This window comes from Typopeltis vanoorti, chromosome 18 (assembly GCF_054136105.1).
Source record: "Typopeltis vanoorti isolate ZY-2024b chromosome 18, IOZ_Tvanoo_1.0, whole genome shotgun sequence".
In the NCBI taxonomy this organism is placed as follows: domain Eukaryota; kingdom Metazoa; phylum Arthropoda; class Arachnida; order Uropygi; family Thelyphonidae; genus Typopeltis; species Typopeltis vanoorti.
The window spans coordinates 20,616,534-20,635,767 of record NC_143566.1 but is presented as its reverse complement, the minus strand read 5'-3'; the positions used below and the strand labels follow the sequence as shown (position 1 = coordinate 20,635,767).

General features: G+C 35.6%; 1 protein-coding gene across 6 annotated transcripts in view; it reads right to left on the bottom strand.

Annotated features, from left to right (window-relative positions):
• The window catches only part of SpdS (Spermidine Synthase), a 121,010-nt gene that overhangs the window by 27,195 nt on the left and 74,581 nt on the right, over positions 1-19,234 (bottom strand). For all 6 annotated transcript variants that reach the window (XM_090408139.1, XM_090408140.1, XM_090408141.1 and 3 more), the window contains 2 exons: positions 15,516-15,669; positions 7,138-7,221 (listed from right to left, as the gene is read on the bottom strand). In XM_090408139.1, coding sequence (XP_090264265.1) covers positions 7,138-7,221; positions 15,516-15,669 — 238 coding nt within the window. The remainder of the gene's footprint in view (positions 1-7,137; positions 7,222-15,515; positions 15,670-19,234) is intronic.

Genomic DNA, 19,234 nt, shown 5'->3' with positions numbered 1-19,234 from the left:
AAGAAGATTTTCTTTTTCCTTACGAAACTGTCAAATTTATCCCGAACACCCTGTATATATATATATAGACTTGTTGTTGCTCCCAATGTAATTTTACACTCAATAGATAATATTAATAATAGGATTCTAGCATTGATGCAGTAAGTTGTTTTTTTTTTTTCACCAGAGGTCAGGCCAATAATTGCTGTAACAGTTAGTCAGTAACTTTAACAAACCATGTAGATTGTAGTGCAGCTTGTTTCTCTGTATATAGTATATATGCTCCAGAAGATGACCTTGATATAAAGGTCGAAATGTCGAATGTGGATTTTGGTTTATATTAAACTAAAGTATTACTCAAACGCAGTAGTTGTCTCCAGAATTTTCCAAAATGTATGCATATAAAAACTGTCAAGATTAGAGAACTTAACTCTGTAGTTTATGATACCTTTCTGACTCGCCTTCCTTGCTTGCCTACTCTTTTCCAGCTAACATTCCTCTTATCCAATGACAGCTGTTATCGAAATTAAAAGCAAAACTCAAGCGACAACATAGCTGCCATCACTACAATGCTTGCACATTATACAGTAACACACAAACGCTACTGCAAACAAATACAAATATACATACAAAATTTCTGTATTCTTTAAGGATTACAACATACATTAAACAAAGTTATTACTTAATTACATTTAGGTCTCCTTTAATATCATTACTGCCTAACCATGTATACATATATTATACATATTATATTAAAAACGTATACATATACTATTGCGTCACTAAGTAATAAACAAATGACAAGTATATTTTTAGATTAGTTTATTATATTAAAAAAAATATATTCCTTATTAATAAATATTTTCTCAGTATATACAAAACTAAAAAATGAACAAAACAAGTGAAACAATTATGTGAGATTTTTAGAGCAGCAAAGGTTGTCAGCATATTGTCAAGATATGGAAATAAGTTGAAATGGCAAGCAAAATCATGAATAGTATGTTAACAGAACTGTGCAAGGTAAAAGAGTGCAGCTTGCTAATGTGTAGGATGCATTCAAGGAAAGGGTGAAACTTGACAAAAGTGATAGACCGCATTTAAACCAATTTAGTGCGAGTCAACTGCAGATACTATTGTTGGAAGGAATTGTAATCAGTGATGTGAATCATCAGCAGAGTGGAACAGGTGAGGCTGAAATGCTTACAAATAGAAAGAATAGTGTTGGGTTTACAAATAGAGAGAATAGTTAGGATAAGAGAAGAGGAATGCAATGTAGACAAGGAAACAAGGAAGTTGGGTAGAGAGGAAGATTTAAGCATAAAGAGTGGATGTTGGAAACAACAGTGAATGTGTACTGGGATTAGTCAGCATAGGAATAAGATAGTCTGAGTAGCTGTAAATGAAAGTAGCTGAGATAGAGGAACCATATAGGATGTGGGTGATTATATGTAATCCAGCATGGAAAGAAGCAGAAAAATCAAACTGAGAGTTAGTATGGGTAGGACAGGTTATAGACAGTAACCAGTCCTACCGATGCATTTATTACTGACTGTCAGAAGAATCAGAAATAAGCAAGACAAAATTTTTCACCGAGTTCATTTCCAACAAATATTGTTGGAATAAGTGAAACAGCTGGAATGGAGAGATATATGTGAGGAGTGACAAAACAAGAAGGGAGTGGGGTGCAGTTGATGACAGGAATTATATTTACACAAGGTAGAAATGAAGTTTAGTGGCAATGATGTGCGAGGTAGTTGAAAAGTTAAGATAGATGGATGTTGCTATAGACCAGGAAATGCGGAGGGTGTGATGAAGCAATGTATAGACAACTTGGATCAGTGAACAAGGGAAGGACAACCGTTAATGGTCATACTAAATTATAATATAGATTCAATGAAGAGCTTCTAGGAATAAGGTAAATTAATCTGAATCCTTGAGGAACAACTATCTTAGGCAATACATAATGGAAGGCATATGAGTCTTAGATGTAATCATATCATCAGAAGATGTGACCATGAATGAAGTGTCACATCTCCCATCATGATGCAGACTCCTCCACCCTGAAGAAGTCTGCATAATAATAATAAGGGGTGCTTAAGGGTCGAAGCTATTTCACTGAGAGGAGAACTTCACATAGCCTTTAAAGGAATGTGGAGAACCAATCAGGGCTTCAGACCTAATGTCCAATCCTCTCCTTCTCGTGGTGCACCATGTTAGGTATCTACTTGGATACTGAATGAATGAGGATAGGCTGGCAATTTAGGACTTAGCAAACCAGATTGTATTCTTATTGGCTTAAAACAAAATAAAAAATGATGGTACAGCATGACAGAATTTCATGGTGGGTGGGGCATCGCCCAGTTAAACAAGGCCCCCAACGTTTTCGCCAGGGAACCAGGGCAAACAGCGAAAAATCAGCTACCGGAACAAATCCTAAAACTCACCCCAACTCAACATCAGAGTTCAAGATCAGTACTATCAACATAAGAAGCCTGAATGGCAAAGAAATGAAGCTAGCTGAAGAATTGGATATTATGTCGAGATAGACATAATAGGGATGACTGAAACAAAAAAAAGACAAAAACTGGTCAGATCTTTCTCAGTAATAAATACAAAATGTTATATTCAGGCAATGGCAATCAAGGAAAACAAGAAGTAGCCATAGTATTCAACACTAAATGCAAGACTAATCTTCTTGAATGGCAGGCAGTCTCAAGTAGAGTGAAGTGGGCAAATATGAGAATGGGGAATTGGACAATGAGACTTAATTTGTGCCTATGGTCCCACAGAAGGTTCTAGTAAAGTAGAAGTGAGGGAATTTCTTGAGGCTTTAGAGAAAGCAACTAACACAATTAAAAAGGAAAAGTTGCTCCTTGTTGGAGATCTAAATAGAGTAGGAAATGATTGACAGACATACAAAAATATATTGGGAAAATTTGGATAAAATAGCAAAGCTAATAATAATGGCAAATACCTGTTGGATTTCTGCTCAGGACATGGACTGGTTATTACTAGCACAATGTTCCAACACAAAAATGTGCACAAATTCACATGGAGAGAAGAGGCTAGGAATAAGAAAAGTCTCATTGACTATTTTATTGTTGATAGTGATGTTTTCTCCCTGCTGCAAGACACCAGAGTGTACAAAGAATTTGAAATTGGAAGTGATCACTGTTTAGTCTTGAGTAGGATAAAACTGAATTTCATATTGAAAAGAATAACATGTAAGAAAGTTTTAAAGCGAATAAAAGTTGAGCAGCTCTCAGATGTGAACTGTAGACTAAAATACACAAACATGATTGAAGAAAAAATGAAAGAGTTTGAGAACAGGAATCAAACCTTGGAGATTCACTGGCAAAAAAAGAATAAAAATATTAGCAAGCAAAAGTGAAGCCTTAATTGAAAATGTGACAATGTTTATCTTGAATCAAATAAATAAAACAGCTGAATTTCAGAAAAGAAACCGTTACCAATTATAATTATTTTACAACAAATTACATTAATGGAGAGCTTCAGTTACCTGAAGATAAATCTTTGGTAAAAGACAATACCATGGCTTCAGAACCAATCGATCATGGCTGGAGATGTAATAATGAGAAAATTCAGTTCTTAATGGCAGTGAAGAATAGGCAACATGCTACATGATTTTAATAAATCCATTTATCCCCCATACAAAGATGTGGTTGCTTAGAATGTGCAAATTATGTAGATATGAATAAAATGCTAATGATCAATTTCCTAAACTGACATCTGAAATTATAGATGAAAAGTTAGATTTTAAACATGTTAAAACCAAACAATTTTGTTTAATGCAATAATGGTCTGGAATTAATCTGGTTTATGATAAAACTTTCCAATTCAAATGATTATAAGAGCTTATACAGAAATTATGAAATATTTCAAGTAACTGGACCAAGACATAAAATTAAATGTAATAGACTGATCCATATGGTTTCTGAAGTCCAGCTAGCTCACCAACTGAAAAGACGGTTTCTTTCTTAAGTAATATTAAATACTACCAAAAGACAAGCAAATACAGAAATTAGTTTTATACAATGCTGCCAATAATATGAGATACACATCTTCCTACTTTAAGCATAAACTAATAGCAAAAAATTATATTTAAAAAAAAAAAGAAAGATATTAAAATACCAGTAACAATTCCAAATCACAGATGGTCTAACAGTGTATGTTACAATACCTTATCTTCCCTCAACTGATTTCTTTCCACTAGAATGAACTAGCCTATTTATCTTGACATACACTGATAGAAGTATCAGTAGCACACCTGTTTATATGAGGATTAATAATAGAATTAACTCCCAGAATTAAGCATTGTACTATCAGTAATAACAATTACAAGTCACAGCTGGACAGATGGTCTTCATTTTTCTTAATATATTAGTCCAATAACCTTTTAGCCAAGGAACTTGGCTTATATAAACCTAATTTTTGGTACTTATGTGGAAGGCAACCATGGTGTTCATTCACGTCTGTCATGCCTTGTTTTCTTTTGCAAAGGAAACAATGCAAGTTTCTGGGAGAGGGAAACAAACCTCCATATAAGACTAGCTAGATCACCTTCATATCAAAAGTCCTTATGAAGTTACTTGCATTTACAAGCTTCCCCCCCCTCCAAAAAAAAAAATAAATAAATAAAATAAAATAAATAAATAAATAACACACAAATTCTGTACCAGATGTTCCTAGCAACAAATGCAGCTGTAGCAGTGGAACAACAAGTAATCCTTATTACATCTCACTCTGCTACCATGAGTATTCAAGGCCTTGCAGACCTTGATATAGACATAAAATTTGCCAGAAAAATTCACCTAACTTCAAAGAAGCAAATATTGATTTAAAACCTTTTTCTTACTACTTCTACATTAAATGACCACCCCCAAACCTAGAGAAATCTGAATGGAAAAACTGCTGAATGCCTAAGAAACTCATTCTCAGACCTTCAGTACAATCAACAGTTTCAAATGATACCTACTAGGTTGCTCCTTGACTAAGCTTCCCTTTTATTTTCCCCTTTTAATTAGCTGTTAGTTTATCATCATGTTGTACCTGCATACATGAAGAGCGCACCTATATACTATCATCTGAAAATGTCAGTTTGACTTTGACCAAGAACTAGTAATTAGATTTTTTTTTTGACACCTCGTATAGGTAAATATAAGTTCTGCATTACTTCAACCTGGGTAGCACCACCTCTGGGTCTGGCTCCCACTGACGAGACCTCAATAAATGTCAAAACTGGTCCGAGTAGTGGCCCTTACCACCATAATACATAGCAATATACAGGTCCATAAGGATACGTGCTTTGTATTATAGGATACTTAGGCAAGCGATCAGCGCTTATACCACCTTTATTATGAGTTGGTTGCCTCAGACCTGAAAATACTTCAGACGCAAAGTTGGCTTACATGGGAAAAATGATTAAAACCAAGTTTATATAATTTTTTGGTATCTTTAACGTATAGTATACCCAAGGTAAAAAAAAACTTTCTACACACACGTGGGCGCTCTGAAAAGTTCGCGACCTCAGCCATAGATGGCATCACTATCACCATGATTTCCCCTCCTCTAAGTTGGTATATCTTTCATAAGCATCCATGTGAAATTGCAAGTCATTCTATCAAGTAGATTGTTTTATACAGCTGTCTGAAGCAAAACGTATTGTCTGAATCCCTTGAAATGGATAAAATTTAATATCATGCAGTTATAAAATTCTTTGTAAAAGAAGGTTTAACGCCAAAAGAAATTCATTTGAAGTTCATAAAAGTTTATAGGCACTCTTCTCCTTCGTTTTCGACAATTAAGGAATGGGCTGCCAAGTTTAAACGTGGCAGTACCAGCCTTGAAGATGATCCACATGAAGGGCATCCAAAAAGTGTAACACCACCAGAAATCATTGATCAAGTGCATGATGACCGGCAAGTCAAAGTGCATGAAATTGCTGAGACTATAGGCATTTCAAATGAACACATAAGATATATTTTGCATGAAGAATTGCAAATGAGAAAGCTTTGCGCAAGATGTGTGCCACGCTTGCTCATAGCACATCAAAAATGCACTCGCATGAAAATCTCTAAACAGTGCTTGGAGCGTTTTAATAAGAATAAAACTGATTTTGTGCTTTGATTTATTACTATGGATGAGACTTGGATTCACCATTACACACAGAATCCAAACAGCAGTCAAAATGGTGGACAAAAGTTGGCTGTTCAGAGCCAAAGAAGACAAAGTCTGTTCCATCAGCACGACATCGGTGTTTTAGGATGCTAAAGGCATTTTGTTTATTAATATCTTGAAAAGGGTAAAACAATAACTGGGGAATATTATTCCAATCTTTTAACCAGACTAGACGAAATAATTAGTGAGAAAAGACCTGGTTTGCAGAAGAAAAAAAAATCATCTTTTGTCAGAGAAATGCATCTAACCACAAAGGTGTTTTGGCAATGGAAAAATTAAGGGATCTGCACTATGATTTGTTGGAACATCCACCCTATTCTCTGGATTTGGCTCCCTCTGACTTCTATTTCTTCCCAAAACTAAAACTCTTCCTCACTGGTCAGTGTTTTTCTTTGAATCAAGAGGTGATTGCAGCTGTAGAGGGGTATTTTGGAGATCTTACTGAAAATCACTACAGGGACAGGATAATGGTGCTGGAGCATCGCTGGAATAAATGTGTTAGTCTTAAGGTATATTATGTTGAAAAATAAAAAATAATTCTGAAATTATAAATTTGTTTTTTCATTGTTAGGCAGAGAACTTTTCAGACCACCCTCCTGTATATATATAATTGATTCATATAATTTATAATCTAATTCCTAAAAAAAAAAAAAACACTACTTATATTCAAGTATATAAATTGGATAAAAGACTTGGAGCACTCCGGAATATGCAGATATCATGCAATCAGAATGGCAAGTAAATTCGTTGTGAGGCATCTTACCATAGCAAACTTACAGCCACAGGAATAGTTTGTTAGTGGATTTCCTATAGAATATCATCATGTCTATGAGATTTGGTCACAGCAAGTCAGTTATAATGACATGTACTATAAACAAAGACTAAATCAAGCAATGTGTAATATATCTTCCACAAACATATGAAATAAGGACATTAAATAAAGTACATAACTCAACATACCCTGAGAACAAAGGATACCTCCAGGTCTTAAAGCTTGCCTTAATGCTTCATAATAAGGTTTCTGGAATAAGCATATAGCTGGCCCTGAAAATAAAATTTCTATATATTTTAAGAATAAACATGCATTGTAATACTAAATTTTTTTTATTGCTCACATTTCTTTTTTCACAGCTGAGTGAAAAAGCACTTAAATACTGAAATAATTAAATGCTTTGTGCAAGTTGAAGCCAGTTAAACAAGGCCACCACTGTTTGTCAAGGAACCAGCGGAAAACAGTGAAAAGTCAGAATTAAAGTATTGTCACTCTCAATTACTTAAAAAAAACCTCTTCATGCGTATACTGTAATTCAAGCAATTGAAAAGTGCAAACAAATTTTCGCTATCACTGCACTTATGAAGAAATACCCTGAATAACAAAATTCCATATATATTTTATACAAAAAAATAAAAATAAAACTTGTGTTTCTCAACAATATTAGACTGATATGAAGATCAGCAAGCAGTGGAGTGGAGAAGTATTTAGGTTAGAACTTCAATATGCCTTTCTTTTTCCTAACTAATTTTATGAAGCATATCATAAAACTAGTTAGATATTTTACATATAATGCAGATTTTGCACATCCCCTTGCATGTAAGTTGGCTTTACAGGAGGAAAACCCTACTATCTATATGTAAGATAACATGCCTTCAGTTGAAAAGTGTTTATTGTTTTTTAAATCCTAAATGGGATTTAAATCTAACTTTCACAAAGTTAATTATTAACAATTACAATATGGGAACACCAAAAATGCATATACTATGTCGATGTACAAAATATAACCATCCCTGTTATTTCACAATCAGCCATTCCACCCCACCAAGTGGCATCTAATTAGTGAAAGCTAGTACATGTGATACTGGAAATGTGACATACTGTTTGTTCCAAGTTACTGATTGACTTATGAACTTAAAAAAAAAAAAACATGACTAGGGTACTAGTTGAAAGGTGGAAATAACCAATATTCTAAGCTGTTTATTATTATTATCTGAGACCTCCAGGGAATCAAGGATTCATCGAGGGAGGCTATAAATCACCCCAAACCAACCTTCTCTTAAATTCATCATCATCATTTCGTGACATGTATCCTCAAGGGGTGTACAGAATATGATAGTACTACATGAAAAATTTACATCATTATTAACTTCCTATCTACAATATTCCTCCAAAATCAGTCTGTTACTTGTCAAGACTCCAACATTATCAGATCTTATATTTCTGTCGTCTAAGGCAGTTTGTATCATATCAATCCACCTATATCTTGGTCTTAATCTGGGTCGTTTTACTGCCAACCTGGCAGAGTATGCTTGTTCTGCTAATCTTTCCTCGCCCATTCTGTTTAAGTGACCATATCACCTGAGATTAGCTCTGCTAACACATTTCTGGATGCTGACAATGTCAAGTTCTTTCCTAATATCCTCGTTTTTAATATGATATTGCCACTGATGCCATCTGTTCACATATCTAATCTTTCTCAAGACTCTCATATCTGCAGTCTCTAGTCAAGTGTTTTACTTTCGACCCAGCTCTCAGATCCATAAGTTAAAACTGGTTTGAACACTGTCTTGTATACAGCTAATTTAGTGTTCTGACTAATTTCTCTCTTATTCCATATGAATTTATTCAATTGACTTCCTACCATACCAGCTTTCTTGATTCTGTTGTCTATTTCCATATTTAATTTACCATCTTCACTAAAAATCGTGCCTAAGTTCCATAGGTTCCCTGTTCAAAACACAGTTGACATTTTCAACAATTCTATTTTCATTGTCTTTGTCTTTTTAATGCTGACTTTCATACCATATCTATTACAACAGTTATTCAATTTAGTCAAGGAATCTTGCAAACTTGTAGTGATTTATTTAGAAGTATAACATCGTCTCTGTATAAAGAGAAGGGCTGACATTAACATCTCCAATTCTGATATCATGTTTAATACTACTTTCCTTCATAATGTGATCCATATAGATAATGAATAACAGAGGGGATAATGTACATCCTTGTCTCACACCAGATTTAATATTAAACTATCTTCCTTCAATTCTAACTGCTGACTTACAACTCAAATAAAGACTAAGTATTGCTTGATATAATGGCCCATTGACACCATATAACTGTAGCGTATTGAATAGCTTCTCTCTTGGCACCTTGTCATATGCCTTTTTCAGATCAACAAAATTTAAATACAGATCTTTGTTATATTCCCATGATTTCTCAACTATTTGTCGTAAAGTGAAGATCTGATCCTGACAGCCTTTATTTGACCTGAATCCAGCTTGTTCTTCACCAAGCTTTTCTTCCACAATTCTTCTCAACCGTTTCTCAATTATACTTGCATAGATCTTGCCAGGAACACTCAGTAGGGAAATACCTCTGTAATTCTCACATTCAGTTTTATTTCCATTTTTATATATGGGTATTATTAGAGAGCTCTACTCCAATCTTTGGGAATTCGTCCCTCTATCCAGGCTTTCTGAAATATGCACTGCAGCCATTGTAAGACTTTTATACCACCATACTTCAGCATTTCTGGTCAAACATCATCTACTCCTGCTGCCTGTTCACATTTCAAGCGTTTGATGGCTTTTACTACTTCAAGTATGGATATGTATTCCTGACTGTATGCCTGTTGAGTATTTTTTACCACTGTGCTATTACAGCTTGTTTCATTTAGCAATTTTTCGAAGTAATTACTCCATACTTCAAGGATATCTTTTTCTCCCATTTTCATGTCACCTTTATCATCTCTAACTCCTCTTACAGCACTCTTTCCTCCATTTCTAAACTTCTGCAACAACCTCAAGAATATCTTACCACCTTCTTGATATTTATTTTCTATGTTCTTGCCAAAATCCACCCTTGACTTTTGTTTAGCTAGTTTTACCAGTGTTTCGCTCTCTTACATTTGTCTCTGTATTTTCTAAGAGCAAAACCTGACTTATTTGCCACGAACTTTAATATTCTTTCTTCTTTTCCTTCACTGCCTCTTTAACTTCCTGTGCCCACCATGGAGTTTTGATTTTTCTATCCTTGCAGACTGCCTCACCACATGCCTCTCTGGCTGAATCAATCATGGTTTTCTTCAAGGGTTGCCACCGAATCTCCAAGGTTTGGTTCCTGTTCTCAAACTCTTTCATTTATTCTTCAATAATCTTGGTGTATTTTAGTCTACAGTTTACATCTGAGAGCTGCTCGACTGTTATTCTCTTTAAAACTTTCTTACATGTTATTCTTTTCAATATGAAATTCAATTTTATCCTGCTCAAGACTAAATAGTGATCACTTCCAATTTCAAATCCTCTGTACATGCTGGTGTCCTGTACCAGGGAGAAAACACCACTATCAAAAATAACATATTTGTCAATGAGATTTTTTTATTCCTTGCTTCTTCTCTCCATGTGAACTTGTGCACATTTTTATGTTGGAACATGGTATTAGTAATAACCAGTCCATGTCCTGAGCAGTAATTTGAGAAGTGGAGGTATTTGCCATTATTATTAGCTTTACTCTTTTCTCCAAATTTTCCCAAAATATTTTTGTATGTCTCACAATCATTTCCTACTCTGCTATTTAGATCCCCAACAAGGACCAACTTTTCTTTTTTCATTGTGCCAGTTGCTTTTTCTAAAGCATCAAAAAATTCCTCCACTTCTACCTTAGTAGAACCTTCTGTGCGACCATAGGCACAAATTAAGTCTCATTGTCCAATTCCCCATTCTGATATTTGCCTACCTCACTCTTCTCGAGACTGCCTGCCATTCAAGAAGATTAGCTTCGTATTTTGTGTTGAATACTATGGCTACTCCTTTTCCTTGATTGTCATTTCCTGAATATAACATTTTGTATTTATTGCTTAGAAATATCTCACCAGTTTTTTGTCTTTTTTGTTTCAGTCACCCCTATTATGTCGACCTGGTACTTATCTAATTTCTCAGCTAGCTCGATTTCTTTGCCATTCAGGCTTCTTATGTCGATAGTACCGATCTTTAACTCTGGTGATGTTGAGTTGGGGTGTGCTTTCAGATTTGTTCCAGTAGCTGACTTTTCGCTGTTAGCCCTGGTTCCCTGGGGAAAACAACAGGAGCCTTGTTTAACCAGGCAACACCCCAGCCGGCATGAAATTTTGTCATGTTGTACCATCATTTTGTATTTTGGTTTAAGCCAATAAGAATATAATTTGGTCGGCTAAATCCCAAATTGCCAGCCCATCCTCGTTCATTCAGTATCCAAGTAGATACCCAACAGGGTGCACCACGAGAAGGTGAGGATTGGACATTAGGTCAGCAGCCCTGGCCGGTTCTCTGCATTCCTTTAACACGTTCATTGCCAAGCTGAAAATTGGAATTTCGTGTGGTGGCCAAATTTTTTTCATTTTTTTATTTAGTTTTTATTGTGCTCAAAATAAGTTAAATATATTATTTATATGCTTTTATTATTATGTACATAGGATTTATGTACTCTAAACATCTATTACGCGATATCGCGTGATATGTAATTCGGTCAAATAAGTTATATATTTTACAAATAAAAAACTTTTAAATATAATAATTATAACTTTAATTATCAGTCTTTAATAATCACATAGAATTTTTAGAAATAACGTACAAAGTACAAATAGAAAAAAATAATTATCAAAAATCAACATAACTAAAAAAAAAAAAAAAAAAACAATACTCAAAATAAATAAAAACCAAACTTCAAGCACGCTAAATCAACGAATAACTAAACAAAATCGTCGCGTCATCGCCTTGTCCGAACGGTGCCACTGTGCACACTGGCTAACATAAACAATAGACAATGGCTGGCGGCCATCCCCACTCCACGAAAGTCGATCCCTTCCCTAGTGGCCAATATAAATATTACGCGCCTTTTCGCTGTGGCCAATATAAATATTACGCGCCTTTTCGCTGTGGCCACTATACTATTCCGCTTAGAAACTTGATAGCGACGTCCAAGCGATAACGCGTGATTGGCAATGAACGTGTTAACGGCTATGTGGAGGTCTCCTCTCAGTTATACAGCTTTGACCCTTAAGCACCCTCTTAAATTCATTCACATTATATGCACTCATTACCCAAAGGCAAATTTTTCCACTCACTGCTCTGTGAGAGAAAAATCTAGCTATTACCTTTCTTGACTGTGAACAAACTTAACTTCCATGGATGCCCCTGTGTTCTCTCCCCACCTTCCATATAATGAAAAATTTCATCAGTTGATATCCTATAACACTCATTCAAAAGTTTAGAGACCTCTATCATATCACCTGTCTATCTTTCTCCTGTTAACCAGAGTCTGCAATCCAGATTACTTGCAATCTGTCCTCATAATCTAAATTCCATAATCCAGATATAATCTTTGTAACCCTTCTTTGTACCCTTTCCACAGCTTCTTTAACCCCTTGGAACCCGGGAGACCAAATTTGTGCACAATAATCCAGGTGTGGTCTTATCAAAGCCTTATAAATAGGCAAAATGACTTCCTTATCCTTACATGTCAAGGTTCGCTTCAACATCGCAATTATCCTATGAGTTATCTGTGCAACTTTTGCTATGTGACCTTTGAACTTCAAATTCCTATCCACCAATATGCCAAGATCCCCTGCCTCCTCAGTTTCTTGTAGCATAACCTTGCTAATATAATATGCCACTGGAACTCTAATCATGCCGAAGTGCATAGCTTTACACTTACTGACATTAAACTGACAGGCATTTTAGTTTGCCCAAATTTCCAGCCTATTCAAATCATTTTGTAAGTGCTGAATATCAGTAGCATCCCTGATTGCCCTACCTATCCTTGCATCATTGGCAAACAATTGCACATCTGATGTCATTGATGTATAGATTGTACAATAGTGGCCCAAGGACTGAACCCTGAGGTACACCACCGGTCACCTTAAAGCTGGCAGATTCACACCCACTGCATGCCACTTTTTGATATCTGTCTGTCAACCATCCAAGTCAAGAGATTATATTCCAATCCCATATTCTCCAGTTTATGCAACAGCCTTTCATGTGGTATTCTATCAAATGCCTTAGAATTCAACATTATCATAGTGTATCCATTCCCTTCATCTACCTCAGCCATAGCATTGTTATAAAATATGAGCAAATTGCTAAAACATGACCTTCCTTTAGTAAACCCATGCTGTTCCTTGCAGAGTATAGCATGTTTGTCTACCCATTTCTGTATGTGAGTTCTTACCAACTTCTCTAAAATCTTCACTACCACACCAGAGATACTGATAGGTCAGTAGTTATACATCAGTTTTTGCACCACCCTTGTACAATGGAACTATCATCCATTCTTGAGCTGAGACTCAAGTTATACCGATCTGATCCTGTGGCTTCTTCTCTTTGAGAGGTTTGCAGCTGATTACTAGGGAGATAGTGATGCAAAGTGGTTTCCCGTTGCCTTCCTTGCTCAAGTTATACAAACATGTAAAAATCATAGCTAATTCTGTTGAACATTCCTTTAGCAAACAAGTTGATATTCCATCTGTCCCTATTGACAATTCCTTATCCAAGTTATGCAACAGCTTGTCAACCTCATTTTCATGAACCTCTAACTCTTCATCCAATGTAGCAGTAGCACTGTGCACATTGCTACATACACCTGGTTGATATATCTTAGCAAAGTGAGCACTCATTAACTGAACAATCTCATTAGCTTCTGACAACAGAGTACCATCTGCATTCAATGAAGTTATTCTTCCAATTGCACTATGACCACAAAATTCTTTTGCGTTGCCTTTAGCTTGCATGGCCAATTTCTTTTCATACCCTGATTTAGCTTGCCTCACAATACTCTTTACTTTTCTAGCCTGAGCTTTATATATTTCATAACCTCACTCTTATTCTCACAATATTCTTTCCACATCATCTTCTTGTGTATCTCTTGGTTAAAAGGTTGCACATCCATTTCACCCCCAACCTATTTATTCTTTGGACACTAGGGATACATTCAGATACCACTTCATTCAAGCACTTTTTCAAAGATTCCCATGCATTGTTGACATCATTTTTCCCATTCAGTAACTGATACCATGGAACCAAAGATAGTATTCCCCTAAGTTGATCATAATTTCCAGCTTTGTAGTTCAGCATGTAACCTGTTTTAATCAGAGCTTCAATACAATTAGATACTTCCCAAGAAAGTACAGCATGATCACTGTCACCAATTGGTGACAAAATAGCCACATTCTTGACAGAGACCCCCTTCTGACACTATGAGCAAATCCAAACACTCTTTGACCTCAAGTTCCTTCTTTCAAATGCTGCTTGAGAAAGTTGTCTCGCAACAATTCAATAAATTCCTCTTTCTTATGAGATTTCTCTTCTACCCAATCAATATTTGGAAAATTAGTCACCCATAATGATCATTCGTTTGGTACCCATAAGGCTAAATTGGTGATGCATGTCTTTGTTCCCTGCAACTGAGCTGCCAGGTCTGTAGTAACACCCCCCCCCCCACCATATATTTCATTCTGTTAACCTCCACTTCACACCAAATACTCAAACTCACCACTACAATGTTACCATCATTGTTTTTCTTGTGTTTCTATCCTAACTGAACTTAGGTCATCTGATATCATTAGTAGCACTCCTCCTCTCCTATCTCTACTGTCGATCCCACTTACCATATCTGATTCTGATAGCCAGGTTTCACTAATACCAACAATCTTAGGCTACATCGTATTCAATAAAGCCACGAACTCAACCCCTTTGTTCTAATGCTCCTGGCATTTGTGTATAGACATAATAAATTACAACCTAGCCTATTCTTATAATTAGATATGCAATTCTTTGGTCTTGTTCTAGAGTTTTCTCTTTTCCCTCCCCAGACATACTTAAAAGGTCTGAACCCAAAGCATATTTTTCCACATACATAACCATGTTCGAAGACATTCATATCTTTATCACGTTTGCATACCATAGCTGAACTTTCACACACATTTTTCCAATTCCTCCCTAAAATACACAATTAATCTTTCAGGAGCTCTTACAGCATGTGTTTTCACCTGATAGGCTCGACATCAGCAACATAATATTAACGAAAGATTTCTTCCACTACAGAGGGCATTTATGGAGGGCTGTACTTAAGGGATTCCAAGGGTGGAAGAATAATGGACAGAGGATGCTCATGGTACCCTTATGAAGTATCATATGAATTAACGGTCTTGTTCTTATTTGATTATCAAGTATGATACTTGATAATCAAAACTGGCTACAATGAATTTCACTGATGCTACTGGATCTTGGATGGGACTTTTGAAGTTATCTGTTAGAGTGAATGAGTTTTTATAGTGAAAGTTGAATGTGTAATTTTGAAAACAGTAACTTGCCTTTAGGATCAGAAGAATCAGTAATTATAACATCAAATTCATGCTTATGATGTTTCACAAATTCTGCACCATCACCAATGTGTAGTTTTAATTTAGGGCTTTCAAAGCCTTTTGCCATATTTGGTAGGAACTTTTTGGAAACTTCAATAACTTTCTGGAAAGAGACCAAAATATTAAAATACACACATACTAAATAGCAAAAATATAGTCAAAATTTTAATGCAAGAAAAAAATATATTTCAGCATTATTTGCAGTGGATCATTATTTAAATTCAAAGTGATACATACAGGTATATAAAAAAAAAATTAAACACCAATACATATAAAATGCAATATGCAGCTTTGCAAGGTGATTACTAGTGAGAATTATGTAATCTCTTCTTGCCACACTTTTCACTCTACATATAAGCCGACTCTACATGTCTGAATATGAAGATCAATCACAAGTTGCAAAACAAATGCTTAATTCTTTCATTTCAATGTAGTATCAAAGTACTTATTCTGGCATAAGAAATCATTGAAAGACATCTTATCAGGAAATAATAACTAAACCTAACCACTGGTTGCAAATCACTTGCCAGCCAGGTGGTAAAAAAGATGTAATCAGTGGGTTCAAGATCTGGATTGTGCAGCTAGTAGTCTAAAGGAAGGAAAAAAAAAAAAACTCAGAACAAGATTGGATTGAGTACACATTCACAAAAAGAGCTTTCTGTATGAACTCTGATTAAGGCATCTGCAGAACAAAAAAATACTTGTGGTGGATTACCATGGACATCCAGGATGCCTTATCTTAGATATCCGTGCTACTGTGCACAAACTCACAACAAATGCATGCCATAATATATGATCCATAACATCTACCACATGGTGATGAATTTCAGCCAGTGCAGTATCCTAGCAGAAATCAGACCATGCTACAACACTTATAACATTTCAAACATCGTAGTTTTTTTCCCCCAAATTAATGCTACCATCTCATCTATATGATGGTTATGAGGAAACCACTTTCTGTAGATTTATTTTCCCATATGATGTGCTGTTATCTTATTTCTAAAAACTGAGTAAAGAAGCACTAATCTGGATTGAAACGAAGGAAAAGAGCAGATAATCAAATGTGCAAAGTTTAATATTCTGTATTGTCAAAAATGGTCCAAAGGGATCTTTCACAAGAAAGAATATCAGTTGGATTGCTCTGTTAAACTACATTTGTCAGCACCCATTCATAGTGATTTACAAAAGCAAAAGATTCTAAGCACATTAAGACAATAACAAGCTATCAAACTATCATGTTTTATATTAATGGAAGCAAACAGTGAATAAGTAAGGAAATGATGGTAGCCAGTCATCAAAAGGTAAGCATTGTACTAGCATTCTTATAGTGATACTGTGCATCATTATAACCTAGACTCATTTTGTCATACACTATTAACATAATTTTGTATTGCTAATTTTTCCCAGGGGTGCTTAAGGGTCAAAGCTGTATAACTGAGAGGAGACCACCACATAGCCTTTAAAGGAATGCGGAGAACCAACCAGTGTTTCTGACCTAATGTACAATCCTCATCTTCTCGTGGTGCACTCTGTTGGGTATCTACCTGGATACTCAAATGAGGATCGGCTGGCAATTTGGGATTTAGCCGACCAAATTGTATTCTTATTGGCTTAAACCAAAATACAAAATGATGGTACAACATGACAAAATTTCATGCAACTGGGATCTCGACCAGTTCAACAAGGCACCTCATTGTTTTCGCCAGGGAACCAGGGCGAAAAGCGAAAATTCACCTACTGGAACAAATCTGAAAACACACCCCAAATCAACATCACTAGAGTTAAAGATTGGTACATCAACATAAGAAGCCTGAATGGCAAAGAAATGGAGCTAGCTGAGGAATTAGATAAATACCAGATCAACATAACAGGGATGACTGAAACAAAAGAGACAAAAACTGGTGGGATCTTTCTGAGCAATAAATACAAAATGCTATATTCAGGCAATGAAAATCAAGGAAAACAAGGAGTAGCTGGAGTATTCAACATTAAATACAAGGCTAATCTTCTTGATTGGCAGGCAGTCTCAAGTAGAGTGATGTGAGCAAATATGAGAAAGGTGAACTGGACAATGAGACTTATTTGTGCCTATGGTCCCACAGAAGGTTCTACTAAGGTAGAAGTGGAGAAATTTTTTGAGGTTTTACAGAAAGCAACTGATACAACGAAAAAGAAAAAGTTGGTCCTTGTTGGGGATCTAAATAGCAGAGTAGGAAATGATTGTGAGACATACAAAAATATTTTGGGAAAATTTGGAGAAAAGAGCAAAGCTAATAATAATGGCAAATACCTGTTGGATTTCTACTCAGTACATAGACTGGTTATTACTAACACAATGTTCCAACATAAAGATGTGCACAAATTCACATGGAGAGAAGAGGAAAGGAATAAGAAAAGTCTCATTGACTATGTTATTGTTGATAGTGATGTTTTCTCCCTGGTGCAGGACACCAGAGTGTACAGAGGATTTAAAATTGGAAGTAATCGCTATTTAGTCTTGAGCAGGATAAAATTAAATTCCATATTGAAAAGAATAACATGTAAGAAAGTTTTAAAGAGAATTTAAGTTGTAGCAGCTCTCAGATGAGAACTGTAGACTAAAATACATAAACATTATTCAAGAAAAAATTAAAGAGTTTGAAAACAGGAACGAAACCTTCAGTGGCAATTCTTGAAGAAACCCTGATTGATTCAGCAAGAGAGGAATGTGGTGAGGTTGTCTGCAAGGATAGAAAAATCAGAACTCCATGGTGGACACAGGAAGTTAAGAAGCAGTGAAGGAAAAGAAGAAAGCATATCAAAAGTTCCTGGCAAATAAGTCCGCTTGTGCTCTTAGAGAATACAGAGACAAATGTAAGAAAGCTAAATGCTGTGTAAAATTAGCTAAACAAAAGTCATGGGAGGACTTTGACAATAACATAGAAAATAAATATCAAGAAGGTGATAAAATATTCTGGAGGTTGTTGAAAAAGCTCAGAAATGGAGGAAAGAATGCTGTAAAAGGAATTAGAAATATCCTTGAAGTATGGAGTAATTACTTCGAAAAATTGCTAAATGAAACAAGCAGTGATGAGAGCCCAGTGGTAAAAAACACTGACCAGGCGTGCAGTCAGGAATACATATCCATATTTAAAGTAGAAAAAGCCATCAAAGGCTTGAAATGTGGAAAGGCAGCAGGAGTAGATCATATTCGACCAGAAATGCTGAAGTATGGTGGTATTAAAGTCTTACAATGGCTGTACTGCATAGTTCAGGCCTGGACAGAGGGACGAATTCCCGATGATTGGAGTAGAGCTCTCATACTATCCATATATAAAAAGGAAATAAAACTGAATGTGAGAATTACAGAGGTATTTCCCTACTGAGCATTCCTGGCATGATCTATGCAAGTATACTTGAGAAAAGCTTGGTGAAGAACAAGCTGGATTCAGGCCAAACAGAGGCTGTCAGGATCAGATCTTCACTTTATGACAAATAGTTGAGAAATCATGGGAACATAAGATCTGTATTTTTAAGTTTTGTCGATCTGAAAAAAGCATATGACAAGGTGCCAAGAGAGAAGCTATTCAAACGCTACAGTTATATGGTGTCAATGGGGCATTATATCAAGCAATACTTAGTGTTTATTTGAGTTGTAAGTCAGCAGTTAGAATTGAAGGAAGTACAGC